Consider the following 19,280-nt stretch of genomic DNA (forward strand, 5'->3'; position numbering starts at 1 on the left):
ATTGACTTTGGTTGGTGGGAGGTGGAAGCACTTTTCCCTTGCTCCCGCACTCTTTGTTGCCGTTTCTCCACAGATTATAATGTGTGCAACCTGAATATTAGCAACCGTACAAACCAAAAGGCATTTACATTACAAGAAGAAGCAAATTAGTGTCACGCAGTGCATGGATGGCTTTTCATAAAGCTCTTCTCCAACTAGCACCAGAAACCATTGTAGGTCCAGAGCCTGCAATTACCACCTGCTGCCGGAATCCTATTCTATTGCCTGGTCTACTAGCAAATATAGCAGAAGCAGGAGTGATCCTAAATACATGTGTGAATATATCATAAAGAATGTTTAACATACAACATGCCGATATGATTAATATTTCCCTACTGCGTGTAAAAACATATGTGTTGCCAGTGGAATGTGCATGGAAGTGTTGGGTGCTGAGATTTACAGGACCAATCTTGTGCTAAAGTACAGTTACCCAGGTTGTCTAATTTGTATTTCAATGTTTGAACCTTTGTCTACCACATTCCTTTCTCTCTGTCTGAGTCCCCCCCCCCCCCCTCTGTCTCACACAGACATACACGCATACAGAGGCACAGAGAGAAAGAGAGAGAAACTATGGCGTATACTATGTGGTTATATGTTTGTGATATTTTAATATCCCTGGCAGTTGCAATAGGTGAAACAGAAATGCATTATGCATTGTATCCATTGATGTCACCGCTCAGACCTGTTAAATTTCCATTGTGTGGGATGCAAGTGTTTCTGACATTTCTCATTTTGAATTTTACATTTTGGTGTTTGTACTACCTTTACTAGGCTAGTTGTGTAACCCATACCTCATCTTATCTTGCTAGGCCACTTTTACAAAATGGATTTAATCTCAGTGAGAGTGACGTGGTGAAATAAAAAAGAAAACGAAAATAAAATCAGCAACATTAATATCCTCAGCCTTCTGACTGACAGTTTGATAATACAGACTGGAGAAACATAAAGATCAAGCAGAATAACTAGGTACAACTGGAATGCACTTGTTCCGCCTCATTTGCTAGTGTCACAGTGGCGTAGGTTTCGTTTGAACATTGGGGGGGCACATTAAGCGTAGGGTCTGGCGGTCCTCCCCCAGGAAATTTTGAGCATCAAACACTTCATTTCCTGCATTCTGGTGAATTTTTATGCACCAATTTGTGCCTTTTCTGCATCAATTTATGGTGGAAATGCTTCTTTCATGTTTTTATTGGGGGGGGGGGGGACAAGTGCACGTGTTCTAAATATTGAGGGGGACGTATCCCCTGCGTCCCCCCCCCCCCCAAATCTACGGCTATGGTGTCACATAAGTAAGGGGAGGGTTGGTTGCATGGTAAGAGATGGGTCCCACTCAGAGATGCTATACATTAAAGAGATACCGCCAAGAGTATAGTGCTCAGAAGGCAAAACCCTTCAGAATGATTTTCAAAGCAATATGCGGCAATTGCGTGTGTTTGGGGGGGGGGGGGGGTGTCTGTTTTTCACTTTTCAGTGCCGTTAATAACTACTGTACAAGCTGTTTTGGGTACTGAATTGGACTGAAGTATTTATCTGGGGTGTCCTCTCCATGATTTCTACTAAAAATAGCGGGGTTACGTTTGTTTTTCTGAGCATATAAACTAACCGTATAGCGCAGAGTAATGGGTTTGATTTTCCAAACACTGACATGGGCCAGCTAAAGCATCAGTGCCCTGTAGGGGTAAGAAAAACAATTTTGCAGAGCTGATACTCTGCAGAGAACATGGCTGACTGTCATCCCTGCCCGGCATCTCACAAATGTATTAAAGATTGAAGTTACGGCTCCCACCCCAGTCTAGTTATTCGAAAACAAACCCGCTTTAATCTCGGAGTAATTTTCCGCTGGCCTTCGGAGCGCAGGCCTCTCCTGAGCGCCACACCCCCGAGTCACACGTCCGCCATCCCGATATATTCGATAAATTAATACATCTTCCCCGTTCCACGGCTGAATGAATGCACTGTGTACCGATGTTGCCGATGCACACATGTCTGCCCCAGCCAACTCAATCCCTCAATACTGCATTAGCTCTGTTGTGCTGTAGGAACTGTAAGGTCTTGACTGAGACTTCTGCCAGAAATTAGTCTTTAACATAGGAATTCCCTTTGTCATGTGACTTTGTCAAACAATATAATAATCGCACGAAATTACTTTTTGGAGCTCACACCGATGCAATGCAAAACAATGAATTAAACTGATATGTCAAGCCTGTGGTATCTGCTGAAAGAACAGTATAATCTAAGCCCCCCCATAGTCTTAATTGGCTCAGATCAGAGGTTCATTAGAAGGATTATGTAAGTGTAATTAGAAGCTAAGGAGAAGGCTGCTTCACACCAGATGGATGGTACACTACACGTTGATGACTCCATGCTTCTGAGCAACCTTGGCCCACGTGGTCCATTGGTCTGGAAAGTTTTCAGACCAGCTGGGTTCTCTTTTAAACTAATTTGAGAGGGAGAGGTTCAGAAATAGCCCCTGTAGCTACAGTGCAAGGTCTCTTAAAGGGTAGAAACCAACTGTAGTGCAGTTATGTTTTGTGTTTTTAGCATATGACCGAAACAGTCTGTTCTGTGGTGTGCCTGTTGGCTTTGAACAGTGTGGGGTGTCAACTTGATTTCTGAGTTTCTGCCTCTTTGTGTTCTACAGCTACACTGGGAACCTTGGACTTTAGCCTTCTGTACGACCAGGAGAACAATGCCCTCCACTGCACCATCAACAAAGCTAAGGTATAGGCTTGTACCATTTTAATTTGTAGTCACAGAAAAGCCATGTTATCATGCATTTAGCTTGTGCTGCTTAGCCCTCCTTTAGTACACTTTCTCTCTCTGAAATTCTTAGATATTCTCTACTGCATATTTTTGAGTGTTCAGCTGCCTTCACTGATGAAAGTTTCTGCATTAGCAACAATGAAGCTTTCTATATGTAGCAATGGTCCGCTGTAAATATCCATCAGTGAAAACGAGTGTTATGCGGTGTGTGTCAGACAATCTGTATGACTGCATTGAAGTGTGCCGTCGGGCAGCTCACATGGGCAATATCACATCCTATCTGGATGATGTTGGCATTGTCGGCCAGTGTTTATAATGCTCAGGGCTTAAAGTTCACCGGCACTACACTGGATTTCCAGCATATGGCTGTTTTAGATCAATGAAATATATTCTTGGCTTGTAACACATATTTTTTTCAATAAAGCAGCAACCACTGCACATGGATTTTTGTTTAGTGTGTCTTACAGCATACTATTGTAGATTCTGTGTTTGTAAACAAAGAAGACTGCTCCTATATATATATATATATATATATATATATATACATATATATATATATATATATATATATAGCGCTCCATAATGTTTGGGGCATAGACATATTTTTTTTTCTAGATTTGGCTCAGTAGATTTGGGATTAAAAATTGCGCATGCGATTAAAGTGCAAATTCTCAGCTTTTATGAAAGGGAATTTTTCTACATTCTGATTTTATCATGTATAAATAACAGTACCTGTTATACATAGCCCCCACATTGCAGGATGCCGTAATGTTTGGGATAAATGGCTTCGCATGTGTTTCTGACTTGTCAGGTGTGTTCAATTGCTTATTTAGTGGAAATATAAGAGCTTTCAGCACCTAGTCTTGATTCTAGACTTTTGATTGGCTTTGGTGTCTGTTATTGGCATCTGTCAACATAAGGACCAGTGTTGTGCCAACATAAGGACCAGCCATTATCAGGCTTACCAAAATCAACCAGAAAATGTGAGATATTTTTTTTCTTGATTAGGCTCTGTGCTCCAATAATTTTAGATTCGTAATCGTCAGATGGTTTCCAGGGCTTTACAGATGACACGGTTATTTTTCTCCGCAGTTCAGTCAGGCAGCATGAATCACCGCAGGATCTGGTTTTGTAGAAACAAGTTTTTCGCAGCTCAACATGCAAGGGTACCCATAGCTCGGAGCCTAGCTTTAATAGCACACTTAAAATTTTTTTTTTTTTTTTACCTCTTCCCGTGAAATGCATCTACCCTGACTTCGAGCTGTTGGCACCATCTGCTTCCGTCTGGTTCACTCTGAATACGGCTCTGACTCAACCGGTCTGTCCTGGGGAGCGTCCGCCCCGCAGTCTGCACTCAAGCTCAAAAGCGGGCTTCCGCCCCTCACCGGGGGTGTGACAAGTTTGGAGAAAGCTGGGAGTGGTACACGAGCTCAGTTTCCAGAGGATTCAATTCAACTCAATACAGCAGTCATTCAGTAACTGTTATGGCTTTAAAAATCTTTACATATGTTCCCTGTTAGCCCCCTTTATCCCCCTCATTGCAGTCTATATTGGTAGAGTGAGTTTGTGTTTGTGTTTGTCTCTGTGGCTCATGGATGCTGCAGTCAGGCACCAATGCTACTGTACAGCAAAAACAACACCGGCGTAAAGTGCAATCGAATGGTTTGCCCTGCACACTGATTACACCCCAATCTCAAAGCCCAGAATGCATGGAAATGCAGGTCGGCTCGCCTGAATATAAAAGGCTGTCACAGCAATCATTTGTTGGTGTATGGTAATCAGTAGGAAAATAATTGCTCTCATCTGTTGGTGCAGGCAAAGCCAGGACTGCACACTCGTGGTTCAGATGATGAGGTCAGAAAGGCCATTTGAGATGGTCTCATTTGGTCTTTAATTTCTTGAAGGGGCCTGAGGCCGTTCTCTGAAAAATATGACGTTGCCTTAGCCATGTGCAGTATGTAATTAGATCTCATTAATTTTATGTTTATGGTTGATAACTGGGCATAAATAAACCATATGACTTACCATTGCCCTTTTACAAAGCAGGCTTATAAAGGCATGGCACGTTCAACCAAATGCTTTTCGGTCTCTCCGTCAAAATTCAACCAGGATTTAGGCATTTTATGGGCTTATGTTTAAAATGTTCCTCATAATTCCTTCAGGCAGTCTTTGTGTATTAAAATGTTCGTAACATAATTTTAGACATGGTATCATGCATAGTTTAACTAACAGATACAGGGGTTTAAAGATGTTCCAAAATGGCAGCCAGTTGGGGGGGTTAACACTTATCTGATTGTATGTAAGGATATGAACGCGACAGTATAGTATAATGGGTAAGGAACTGGTCTTGTAACCCCCTTGTCATAATAAACAAAAGCTCCATGTGAATGACATTGGCAGCACAGTAGCGCTTCTAACAAACCATCATGTCTTCAGTGAACAAGGGCATTCCCAGGAATTAATGGTAAAATCTTGACAGCGTAATTTGCTTCCAATGCCATGGATGGTTTTGAAAGTGTGGAGGAAACCTATCACAATCATTTGCTGACTGTCATTTGGAGTCCACGGGGATGACTGCATGTTATTGAGGAGTCAGGCCCCATGCACCCCCTGAGCAATGCACCAGCCTGGTGACACTTCTCTCCCCTGAAGGAATTTAGCTGGAGGACCTTGCGAGTCAACCCCCGTAGCTGCTGCTTTACAACAGCAGTCAGTATTCAGTGGCAGACTGAGGACTGCAGCTTTGGGTGCGTACATAGCACTTCATATGTTCCTGAAGTTCCCACCCCTGCTGGGATACCTCACGCAACCTAAAACCAAGCAGGGTGACAGGAAAGATCCATGAGAAATGCGTTCCCTTTGGCGCCCAATCTGAATGGGTCAGGACACAGTCTGCAAGCGCAGTCCTTCCCATCAGCATTTCAGTTGAACTGTTTGGATGAGACCTAATTACTCCAGTGCTCTCTAGCAGCCAGGGCAAGTCCATGACAGTGGTTCTGGAAAGATGAGATTCCTGAGATGGTAATGCTTGGAGGTGCAGAGGCTCCTGGAGGAGAGAGATAACATGGTTTTCAGGGAGCTGGGGAGAAGAAAGGATAGGTACTGAGGGTGTCAGCTTGATGAGGCGTTTTGTTTTTTGACCAGATAGAGGTACAGAAAGATGGAGGGCTGTCTTTGTGCATCCAATGAAGAGTGGCACCTGAGGATTTGTGTGTGTTAATGTGTGTGTGTGTTTGCGTGTGTGCATGCGTATGTCTTCAGTGTACTGCTGGATGTTTACTGCAGTCATCTGGGAAATTTCTTGTCTTTTGTTTAGTACGTATCTCAGTACACAAGCACACGTAAACTCTCTGAATGTGCATGCGTGTACGCATGTACACACACGTGCACGTGAATGCACAGATACGCTTTTGTTCCATTCGCATTGGGAGCAGATTGAACTGTGCTCGCTGAAATACAATGGCAATCATAGCAGCTGTCAGTCATGTGGTGGGGGTCTGTCTGTCTGGGCTTGTCGTGGCTATTCAGAGCCAGCCATTGATTCCTGCCGTCTGAACAAGGGAGCTCACCGTCAATAGCACATCTATGTGGGGCAGCCAATGACAACAGCACATGACAGATTACTGATGCAGGGCTATCAGATGCATGTCAGTCGTTCTTCTCAACAATCACACAGCATCCACACACAAACATGGTCTTTTTTTTCCTTCAAAATTGTGCCAAAGGATGCTGTCGTCCCCCTGCTAAAATATAAGTTAATAAAGTACACTTTTACCATCTGAGCTAAGTCTGTAAATATGGTGCTATTTTACAGTGTTGTGAATGAACAGTGAGAATGTTAGTACATTTTAACAATTAAATGTATCAATCTGATTCATGCTAAGAGGAAAATTAAAAGGCTAGATCTGTGAAGAATTTTGAAATTTTGTAAGCAATCCAATCTGAAACCCATGCAGTTCTATCACCTTTTCAGATGTTTGAGCCTACGCTTGAGCCATCTTTGGAATTACGTAAAAGTTGTCACGTTGCATTAGTCTATTTTAAGTGTTTGGATTCACACTCTAATGTTGCAGTAAAAATATGGCACGTCAGATTTATAAATCACATTCAACTAAAATCTTAATCTGGTTATTAGATTAAGGAAGTTATTTCTACATCAAAAAATACCTATTTTCAAATCTTTTTTTCTGTAGGAGGATATTCCCACTACATGAACATCTGGTGTCAACAACATTCAACAGCTTTGAATACATTTACATAATCAACATAATGTCACAAATCAGTGAGGATATAGCTTTGCCAAATTGATGCTGGAAATAATGTAGACTAGAACAGTATAAGTGTGTAGTTGTTGTTTTAACTTGACAGACCATTGTAACCACTTTGTTCATATAGATGCAAATGTAGCTAGAGTAGGCTACCTCTGAGAATCAGCTACTATCAAACTTGACCAGCCGTTAATAATATCACCGTGCAAATATGTGCAGGATCATTCCCTCACGTTATTAGCATAAGATCGGGCATCACGTTTGCTAACTCGATGTTGGAAATAATGTATTAAACCATTGTAACCACATTCACATCGATGTTGGTAGAGAATAGGTAATTAACTGAAGCAGTACTGCCTCCTCAGAATGCGTTCTGGACTGATGGGTTCGTCTAAGTTGAAAAGCAGGGCTTGCACATTAGGACATGGCTGCGAGTGAAAAGTGCTTTGCTGAAGCAATGGTGTAGAAAGCACATTGTAAACTTTTATGTTTATTATGAGCAAAAATATTTTTTTGCCTCATTTTGAAACTGGTGGGATGAATTTAATTGTGACCAGCCATCACTGTTTAGTTAATGGGAAACACTGCATAACCCATCACATCGGGGATTGAAGCACACTTGATATCGGCCACTGCATGTAGCATGCATGCTGGCAATTGGCAAATCCCAGACAGTAACATTTTATACGTAACCGCCAGAAGTATACGTAATACTTCAACTCCAAGCTGCTGATATGACATTGAACATTAGAGCATCTGTTTTGTTCAGGCAAGAACATTTATTTTCGTTGAGTCAATATGTTTTGTTGTACAGAATTGCCTATCGTAACAAGGGGGATGGCTGGTTAACAAGGGGGACGGCGCTCCCCTGCGTTCAACGACAATCCGATCCCTGCCCCCAGTTCATGCCTCATGTCTTGCACAGAGATATGCAGCATGTTCATGTCAATGGCCCTTTCTGATAATCTCCAATGGGGTCAGTTTCCATGGTGAAAGTTGTGTAGATGACGGGAAAAAAAGGTACAGTTTCAGTTCCTGTGTAGGACACGGCACCCTCCGATGCCGAGAAACTCTATTTCAGTCCTGGTGCTTGGTGCAGGGGCCCAGCACATGTGCCCGTTCAAATCAATTTGCCATGAATTCAAAAGGCCATAAATTGACTAATTTTAGTAGCCCGTGCTATTTTCTTCCATCACTTAATTAAATAACTGGGACGAGGATCGTGGGAAGATGGCAGGGACAAATGAGAAGGGATTATGTCTTAATAGGAGTTACGGGACAACTGCTTGCGTTCAAAAGGCGGGCTATAGAAATGTGTTTTGTTTTTTTTGTTGTATACAGGAAACATTCATTGGCCAAAGATAATACTCTCCTCCAAGGAGAGTCAGTGTTGTTGCCACCAAAGTCTAATAGTTGTGAACTAGAAATCACACAGTCAGAGTACAGCAAGTTATTCCACTGCTAAAGCCTACATATACTCGGAACATTGATTTGAAAAAGCTGAATTTCACTCTTTGCAGTGTCTTAGTCCTATAGAGTCAAATACATTTACACCACTGCATTCAGCATATGCCCCGGGTCGAGGTATGGAAAATGACACAGCGGGAGCTTCGTGAATTAAGCGGGGGGGGGGGGGGGGATATTAAATAGTGTTACATATTTAGGCAAAAAGAAATCCATGAAGGACTTCCAAAGTGGACTGATTCCCGGAAAAGGTGGAGCACTCTTAAAACAAAAGCAGAACAAAGTTGTTCTTACACTCAGGTTTTAATCAATAGAAAGACAGGAAAGTTACATTTCGATTTCACATCCTCCTCAGAGTAGACACATTTTTAGTGCAGCATAATTGTAGAGCTTGTGTAGGTTTTTTTTTTTGTCAACAACAGCTGTAATTACCATATAATTGCTAACTTACAGGAATACATAATTTTGCCTATTTTGAATCTTTGGATAGTCTTTTTCTCTCATCATGAGTATGTCTATGAGTAATCAGAGGATTGAATTAACCCATTATGTATTGCCCCCTTTTTTAAAGCCTGAAAATGCCATACCCAAAATGAAATGTTTACTATTTTTGAACCTTTTTGGATACAGGCATAAGCATAATCCTGGTTTCTTCTGAAAGGTGACCCTTGGGAATTTCTATTCTGTTTCAATAATATTTGGAGTACTCTAAATATTGCTGAAAAAAAGTAACAGAAGCTTAAACACAGGTTTAGATTCCAAAGCTCACAAAAGGTGACTGGTCTTCAAATGAAACACCACTGAGTTTTTAACCCATTTCAAATGCTGAGTTTATTCGTGTATCGTGACCAGATTAGTTAAATATTTCACCTTAAAAAAACAGAATGAATGCAGATAAACCCACTTTTGGCTGGTGCGACTGAATCTACATATGCTTCAAATATACCTTGATCTAATGAGTGGATTCTCAGAGATGTTCATAATGTCCAGGTAGTGCTATATATACACACAGATTTTCTCCTTGACCTTTAAATGCACCAATCAAAACACTGGACTGTCTTAATAGACCATAAAAGGAAGGAATGAGATAGAAAGTCCTGCTTTTAGCAGCTACAGTCTCAAAACATGACCTATAAGGGCCCTGGGAGTGAAAAGATTTTCACTAGGACATGGTGAGCCACTTATGATTAAGAGAGTACACACTAACGCATTGCTAAAAGCATTTTTATGTATGATGATTCTATATAAATGTGACTAATACTGTGCATGAGTACCCTACCTACTGATGTGTTTGCTGTACTGAGATGAGATACACCGCAGTTGCAGATTGCACACACGGGCTGAGCGCTCAGTTTTTCATTTTGTGGACCACCACCATGCCATACATTTTTCGATAAGAATGCCAATTTTGGAAATTAGGGGACTGCTTTCTACAGTAATTGCCATTTAAATTGAGGTTCACCCTACTTTTGCACTAGTAATGGGAACGGATGTCCTTCTTGCAGCTGCTTAAGCTGTACGAGTCCGAGGGACCTTGTACTGTATCCAGGGATCCAATCAGATCGCTGAATAGACTGCATCATCACAGCCTTCGTTAGCATCATTCTTGTACGTAGAGCTGGCCATCCCGGGACCTGATTTCACTTGTCATCCTTGAATATACTGGCCAGTTTTCACCCAGTGTATTTGTGTTCTTTGAACTATCCTACAAATCCTACCTATTTTCCAGGTTTTTAAAAGGGTTGGGGAATCATTTTTCAGTTCCAATCCAAATGTACGCTTTTTTCCTGATTTTCTGAAGCACTGTGCAGCAACCATGTTTGCAGCTGTCACTATAAAAAATAAAGATTGAATGGGTGATTGAAAAAATCACTTGAAAATATTCTGCAGACTTTCTGTGTTTGTTGATTCCATGGATGATTTACACATTTGTGCCACCGTCACATAGTCACTCATTCAGTGTCATTAATGAATAGGCAAGCAGAGTGCACGTCAGACATTTGACTGAACTAAGATGTCACTGTACATGAACACAGACCTAGCAGACATTTACATTGCATTCATATTCCTAGCAAATCCACAACCAAGCCACTTTGTGAAACCCAGATAAGACAGTTGTGCAGCTATTGGCATTTTAAAAAAGAACTCTCTAGTGGCTTCAGAATAAATATATAAATATATAGAATGGCATAATGAAATAATAACATCAGAAATCCTCAAGATTTTGCTTTTTATTGTTATTTGTGGGGGCGGGGGGGGGTTGGGGGGGGCAGTTTAGGTTTTGGATTGGTGTAGGGAGATGGTCTGTGTCATGTGTTGTGTGATGAAGGATCTCCTGAGCAGATTTAGACCTTGCCTGGGCTATGTCATTAGCCAGACAAGACAGTCATAAGTTCTATTCTCAGGTCCAGGCTACATTATGAGCTAACTCTGAGGCCAAACCACTGGGATTTCTCTTAATTGTAATTAACCAATGATTTATCTTAATCATAATTAACCAATAATCATGGTCCTGTTTGAAAACAGTAAATATGATGCTCAAATCTAATAACACAAAAATGAATTGCATCTTTCTAGCAATCACTGGACAAAGATCAGCATCCTGAATGAGGGTCAGTGGGAAATGTTTTTCCATGGCAGCATTTTTTCGTTTGAAAGGAACTTCTGAGACAATAAATGTTGAGTTCTATACTTAACAAGCTCATTAATGAAATATTAAGCTTAGATAATTGATGTTTGATTGTACCTCCAGGCGTCTTATTAATGCAACAAACCTTTATGGAATTAAAGCTTTTATTAATTTTTTAAAACCTTTTTTGTCATATGTTCATTATTTATTTTGCCTTTGGTCTTATCATTAAATGTTACACTTTATATCTGGAATGGGTCATACTTCCATTTTTGACCATGGCCTTCATTTAGAAGTTTTACATCCAAGATAGATAACATATTAAATTTCAAAGTTTTATTACAAATAATGAAGCATCCTCATAAGAAAGATAAATACTGACAATGACATGCAAATAGTAAACCGTCGGTTGAATTCATTCTTATTCAGTGGAAAGTAGCCTTACTTTGGTTTGCTGCCATTCAGAACAATTCATTTTTGCTAATGTGCTTTACGGATGATCTCATCCAGGCAAACATTCACTTTAATATGTTTAACATGTGTTATGGCTGTTAGTACGAATGGAACATTACTGGATCAACTGAGATAATGCCAGTAATGCTGGTCATCATGAGGCTGAAAAATCTGAATAAATGGATCAGATGCATAGTGTAAAAACATTGGTTGTGTCAAAGTCAACTGTTTTGTACATTGTTAAGAAGCAAGTCAGCTAACCCTGACCTGGTGAACCACAGAAGACTATGGTAGTGCATACTTTAAATACTTTAAACTGTGAAGAAACCCCCCTTTTCACCTGTTGAACAGAACAAGAACACTCCAGGATGTAAGCATAGACGTGTCAAAGACTAAAATAAAGAGAAGACTACACCAGCATATCCTCAACGTCCCTTTCTCAAGGACATTGCACTAAAATTCCCATAGGGATTTGACTCCATGACCCATATGCTCAGAATCCACATTCTATCCACAGTTACATTCCTGCCTGTTTTTACAAAAATTGCCCTAATATAACAAAAGACTTAACAAATATAAAGATTCAATATATTGATGTCCTTTATTGGTCATTTTGTGTGACAATGTATGGCTGATCTGATAATATTGTCGACATTTTGCTGCACACAGTGCCTACATACTTCCTGATTTACTCTATTGTTGCAGATTTTTCACACTGACCTTTAAAAAAAATAAGTAGCTTTTACTTCAAAAACACAATATAGCTTGCTAAATGTATTCCAAGGGGCTTTATTTCAAAATGTGTTTTATATGCAGCCTTTTATGCTTTTTTATATAATGGTGCCCTGCAATCGATTGGCGACCTGTCCGGGGTATATTCCCGCCTCTCGCCCCAATGCACACTGGGATAGGCTCCTGCACCCCTCGTGGCCCTGACCAGGATAAGTGGGTACAGACAATGGATGGATGAACTTATATAATGGTCATGTGAAACCATTTGAATGAACAACCAAAGTTCTCATTTATGTTCCTCTATTTTAGGATGACTGGATTTGAAGTTGTTTACAGTGAATGAATGTCGAGGTTGCCTTTTGTGAGTCATGTCATGTTTTCCTGTGTGTTCTGTGTATGCATGAGCATGCTAGTCTGCATCCCACAGCCTTGGGAAGCTGGGCTATAGACCCTTATTTTGCACATCCCTTCCTCTTTCTGTCTTTCTGTGAGCTTCTTTTTATTTCCCTCAATGATGTTTTCTGTTTTGTTTTTCTTTTCCTTCTCTCTTTCTGCTGACTTCGCTGTCTTGCATGCACTCCTCCTCACTGCATGATGCTGTCCAATCACACTGGAGTATAGCTCCCCATCCCCAGGTATAAGAAGGTAAGAAGGCCAGTCTCCTGCAATTGACATGACCTCCTTCAGTATCCAATGTGCCTCCTCACCCCTTCACCAACAACCTACCCTGCCCTCACACCTTGACCTGGGATCAACTCCTGTACATTAAACCTCCACTATCCGTACTTGTTTTATTCCTGTCAATGTTTTTCCTCTCAGATGTTATAGATGATGTGTGGAACATATTTTCAAGCTTTCCATTACATTACATTACATTACAGGCATTTAGCAGACGCTCTTATCCAGAGCGACACAACTTTTTACATAGCACTTTACATTGTATCCATTTATACAGCTGGATATATACTGAAGCAATGCAGGTTAAGTACCTTGCTCAAGGGTACAACGGCAGTGTCCTTACCCGGGAATCGAACCTGCGACCTTTCGGTTACAAGCGTAGTTCCTTACCCACTGTGCCACACTCCGTCCCTTTCCTATGGTGTTCTTGGTGTGTGTCTTTTATTGCTATCACAGAGGCTGAAGGCGTAATGCGGTGATGAGACAAAACCTTTGGTCACGCTGGGATATAAGTCGCTATTCCAAAAGTAAAATTAGACATACATCTTATGTCATACTTCATTGGGAAGCCTATACTGTCACTTACTCCGTAAAATAATTGTCAATTATGCCAATTATGCTATTATTCATAGCTATCTGTATCATCTTCTAATAAAGCTAAAATACAGAGCTTTTTGTCTCCACTCATGGTTTGATTGCAGGAGCACTGAATGTCTGAGTTTAGCAATCTCAGGATGCCAGCATCCTGGCCACTAGGGGGCTTGCACAAAGAGGTTAACACAACCCAAGTTGAAAGAAAGACAACTGCAGTAGACACACTGCATTTTCAATGTTCACTTTCCAGCTCAAATCAGCTCAGTCTTTTTTTAACAATTCTAATAACATTTGAATATCAAACCATCGTTCGACAACCTTAGAGGACACATGCACATGCATTCAGCACATCGCTGAACTCATCGTGGATGATGGACTCACGTGCACTCATCATGTCTCTCTGAAACTCAGCAGGATTCAGAGAGAATTCTCGGTCATAAAACTGGCTTCCAGTTATTTCCATGACACTAGTCTCTCCGCTGCTTTTATTCAGGCTTCTCTTATGGCGGCATAGTCCCTGTGCCCCCCTCTTAAAGTGGGTCAAAGTTACAGACTTTAAATTGTCAGTAAGAACCATCATCCTTTTTAACCAAAACTTTTGCTATGTGTAGGAGTGCTTTTTGAGTCCTGCTTTTAATTCGTTTCCCCTTTTAAAACCTGCCTATTTTGCTTTCAAACCCACACACTGAATTTCAGCCAGAATGCTCAAAATGCAGTGTGAAGTGTATGCTTTAATTATGGAGAGAAAACTCAGCATTTTTTTTTATTTCCTTTCTGTCCCAACAAATGCTTGCAAACAGTAGTGTATCAAGTGACTTTCAATTTAAATAAGAAAGTGGAGATTCAACTAAATAAATCTGTATTCCTGAAAAATTGTCACTGATCAACAGATGACAGATGAAGGCTGATTTCAGTACTAATACAATTGATATTACATTACATTACATTACATTACAGGCATTTGGCAGACGCTCTTATCCAGAGCGACGTACAACAAAGTGTATAACCATAACCAGGAACAAGTATGACGAAAAGAATGAAGTATGAATACTTTTAAGACCATTATAAATAAAATACTTACAGTACCATAAGGAAGACTTTGTAGTAAATAAATGGGACAGATGAACACACACATAAATACATATACGTGTGTGTGCGTGCATTAATGATACTCACATAAATACATATACGTGTGTGCGCGTGCATTAATGATACTCACATAAATACATATACGTGTGTGTGCGTGCATTAACGATACTCACATAAATACATATACGTGTGTGTGCGTGCATTAATGATACTCACATAAATACATATGTGTGTGCACGTGCACAATTACCATCATACACAAGAAATAGTCAGAATTTTTGTTACCATGTGTATGAAGGTGTTGTGTACACTGGCTATGGTTTGTATAGTGCTTGTGGGTGATTAAGGGGTTGGTTTCAGTGAATGTAGAATTCCTGCATCAGATTTTTTCTACTTCCTGAGCATGTAGAATTTAAGGGTGAGAAGTCTTCCATTGTCCAAAACTGCTCTTTGCGTAGAATCACATCTATTCGGTGTTCCAGCTATGGGTTAGAGGCAATGGCCACTGTCCCTGTATGTTACAGAATCATATCTTCCTTTATTCTGCAGGATGCATTAGTGTGTGTGTGTGTGTGTGTGTGTTTGGAGAGAAACACATCACATTTCTACATGGAATTAATTTTAGTGCAGTATAATTTATCAACCTGTTTTTTTAAAAACGAACTGTGCCGTCAGCATGCATGAGAATGTGGCAACATTAATGATACAGGACAATTTATTCTATTTTAATATGTACAAAAACTACAACTGCTTACTGTGTCAATTTTTCTGAATTCTGCCCCAATGGGCATACAGATTGACAGCATGTGACAATCAATATGAGATGTTGCTATTCTTTTGCTGATATCCATGCATTCAATATCTAAATTGACACAGACATACACGTTCATGGGGGGCATAGCAATACTTTTGCACTGCACATATTCATTCCAGAATATTTCATTACTGCTGAACATGGCAATTTATCATTGCTTCCTCAACAATCGTATGTTGGAGATTAGGGCAGGCCACAGCCATGTGAGATTAATCCCTCTTCCCCCAATTATACATACACACACACACACACACACACACACACACACACGCATTTGCCCTGGGTACCTGGTCCCCACAGAAGAGGAACTTTACCCTCCTTATTCTTTCCCTCATCCACACCATTAGTGAGTGATGTTTCACTCCTCCTCACTTACCTTTGTGGGAAACCTTTGTGAGAAACTGTGGAGGAGTAACCTCGCAATATTCTACTTCTCAGTTACCAGGTCAAGCACGTATTCAGTATGAACACCGAATATGCAAGATTGTACTGGGTGCATGTGTTCAGCTTTGTTACACTGCCGTAGGTCATTCAGCTTCTGATCACAGAATATTTTTGGCTGACATGGGCTATCCTAGACCAGGAATCAGATTTGGCCAAATAATATGCCTAATTACTGCTATCCATAAACTGAATTCCATATCTCTCTGAGCACACTGTATTTATGTTTGGTATGGACCAAGTAGGCTGATCACCCTTTTGAGTTTGAGGCTGAGATTCCTCACAAGGACTCCCACAATATCCCAAATCAAATCAAATCTGAGTTTGAATGAATCAGCAACTGATGTAACTTTAAGGATACGAATCTGTTCTGCCTCTTCCCATTATGCCACACAGCTCCTCAAAAATCAGCTGGAAATTGAATTTATTTCACCGTGTCCATATGCACTTCCATACGCTGATTGTCAGCAAGTCGGGATCTAAACAGAACCCAGCGCTGCAGTTGTGGGAGCGCTACCGTTTTCCACGAGAACATCCCGTACCCCACAGTGGCATTTCGACCACCATTCCTCCCCCCTGTGTTCTGCGTTGCAGGTTGTAAGGAAAAAAGGGGGGGAAGGGTGGGGGTGATTTCGGAGCAGGAGAGGATTTAACTCAATTTTCTTCCTTTATCAGAGAGTGCCCAGAGGCGGCGAGCGTAAGGGGAGGAAGCGGCGAGGGTCATAAATTGGTATGAATGAGTAGGTGCGCGACGCGGCGCATAGATCTTGTGATGCGCGGTGCCCATCTGCCTCCCGCGCCAGACGCTTCGCCTTCCTTCGTAATTATGATCAACTGCCTATTCACGAGCAACACGGCAATCAGGAGAGCATTAAAGCCCCGTGCGTGTTCGTCCAGCTCCTCCCAGCCCAAATTGGAGCCTTCTTCCTCTGAGGCAGGGGGTGTTGCTCCTGGTGAAAGAGAGAAGGCACACCCCACCCACCCCAGAAAAAAAGGCTGAGCCTCTGCTCCCTCTGTCGTTACGCTGTTTCAGAGACTAAAAAAGTAGTGGGGCTGAAATAAGTCCAAAAAATACAGAGTTGATGATGAAACCTCGTTGATATAATGTATGTATCGCCCACCTCCCCTTCCCTTAAGTGGCTTTTGTCGCTTGCCAGGCCGCCATTGTAAATAAGAATTTGTTCTCAATGACTTGCCTGGTGAAATAAAAAATAAAAAAAATGTAATGAAAGGTTCTGCAACGTTTCACAACCTCAATATTCAGATACGTGGGCGTGAATGCCTGCAGAGAAAAGGTTGCTGTTCGACTGAAAAGGTGTTTGACTGTGGTTGCTATGCTGGTTAGAATCAACTTATGGGTGACGTCTGTTCTTTTCAGCTCAGTTGGTCTTTATCTGGCTCCTTATCTTGGACTTGAATTGGACTTGCTGACATATTTTAGACACCAGTACTGTTTCTTATGTTGTTTCTGGGGAACCGTACAATGTTTCTGAAACACTGTGTGCTTGCTATGTACATAAATTTGCCCTAATTCACAAAAGGACCTTTCCCCGCAGATCCCACAACATTCCAAAAGCCTTGAAAATGCAGGACATCTTCAGTAAATTCCACTTTACCGAACCAGAGCCTGTCAGAGATGCAGCACACATGCATATCTGCTATATACAGATAATTTAATCTTGAATGAATGACTTAGATTCATAATAATAATAATAATAATAATAATAATAATATTAATACACTCAAGTCACCTTACATAGATAGGCTGGAGTTAAACAATGGAGTGCACTGTGGGTTAGCAGGATGATTTTGAATTGTATACAGTATTTTACCGACAGCCAATATAGTTCGTACAGGATTGGAGAGATGTGATCATGCGATTTTGTGTGGATCAGGTTTCTTCCTGCAGCATTTTGGACTAATTGAAGTTTGGTGATTGATCTGATTGTGATGGCAGTGAGAATGGATGAATCATGTTGGCGGAGATAATACATAATACATATAATGCATATATACAACTTATATAATTGGACAGTTTTTTGTGAATCTCATTTTACTTCATGTAAAATCATGTTGACACACACATGCGCATGGACAAGCTTTGACGCAAACGCACACACGCACCTGCTCAGGAGACCTCAGAAGTTGAGCATTGAGTGCTATCAAAGAGAATGGCCATCTGTTGTTCTCACACACACATCTGCCGGCACTACTAGATCAAACTAGGGGCAAATGTGAACAATTTGTAGATTTGTTGATTCCAGAGCATGCTTGTTGAATATTAAATAATCAAAAGTTTTTTTTTGGTTGTTTTGTTTTTAAAATTCTCAACCCGTTAAAAATAAAAGATTACCAAATGTTACCTAGGCCACTGCTCTCAGTAATATAATTACAGAGGGGGTGGACGTGGCTTGTTGTCATTCACTTTACTTACAGTCAGTAAAAAAGAGATGGCCAACTTGCAAAGAGTCAGAGTGCTGTGTGGAATGATTTTGAAAAGCTCAATGAAAACAATACATGTAAAATATGTGCTGCCAAATTCGTATAGCCTATGTTAACATGTTAACCCACCTAAGATCCAAACATCTGAGGCCAAGGGATCATAGCAAAGAGGCATCTAACTTTGTGGTGAAACCCTGTCAGCGTGACAGCTGTCCAGCTAAAACCACAACAGATTTAATAGCTGAAATGGTAACAAAGAATATAAGCATGGTAGAGGGTGTAAGGCCCAAATATAGCTTACTCCTGTGCAATGTACTGTTGCCATCTATGTGTGTACAGCGCTAACTACGGAGTCTTTTGTGCCTTATAACTTGCCAATTTATTGAAGATTAGGTCATGTGCTAACCAGTGCAGTGAGTGAAGAAGCATATTTTTCTGGAAAAAAATATAACAATGCGTAATAATCTTGTGATCTGCAATAGTGTTTTTTTTTTTTTTTTTTGCAGTATCCTACATCTAACAGTTAAAACAACTAGTTGGTAATGGCCCTTTTCAGACAGCAACTATTCGAAGGTCTGAAATATGTGCCGTTTACATCCCCATTCTAAGGCTACGTTTACACTGCAGGTCTTGATGCCTAGTTCTGATTTTTTTGCCTATATCCTGTTTTTTTTTGACCACCTGTTTACATCTACTCCAAAACCTGTGTTAACATTGTTTACATGGAATAACATGCCATGCAGGGACGTGCACAAACATTTTGATGGGCTGTTGCTCTAACCTGAGAAAGGGCATGTCCTTGCTGCCATGCATACACTGGGGTTTGGTCACCGATACAAAAGTAAACCATCACATTGCCACAGCCATATCGCCA

General features: G+C 40.8%; 1 protein-coding gene across 4 annotated transcripts in view; it reads left to right on the forward strand.

The window, feature by feature from the left end:
• The window catches only part of doc2b (double C2-like domains, beta), a 191,428-nt gene that overhangs the window by 127,827 nt on the left and 44,321 nt on the right, over nt 1-19,280 (forward strand). For 2 of the 4 annotated variants that reach the window (XM_064349922.1, XM_064349923.1), the window contains one exon: nt 2,681-2,760. The exons of 1 other annotated variant lie outside the window; for it this stretch is intronic. In XM_064349922.1, the coding sequence (XP_064205992.1) occupies nt 2,681-2,760 (80 nt within the window). Of the gene's footprint in view, nt 1-2,680; nt 2,761-12,969; nt 12,994-19,280 lie in introns of all 4 variants that reach the window. One more of the 4 variants, XM_064349921.1, reaches the window with a different exon arrangement.

Source organism: Anguilla rostrata, chromosome 9 (genome assembly GCF_018555375.3).
Source record: "Anguilla rostrata isolate EN2019 chromosome 9, ASM1855537v3, whole genome shotgun sequence".
NCBI classification, from domain to species: Eukaryota; Metazoa; Chordata; class Actinopteri; order Anguilliformes; family Anguillidae; genus Anguilla; species Anguilla rostrata.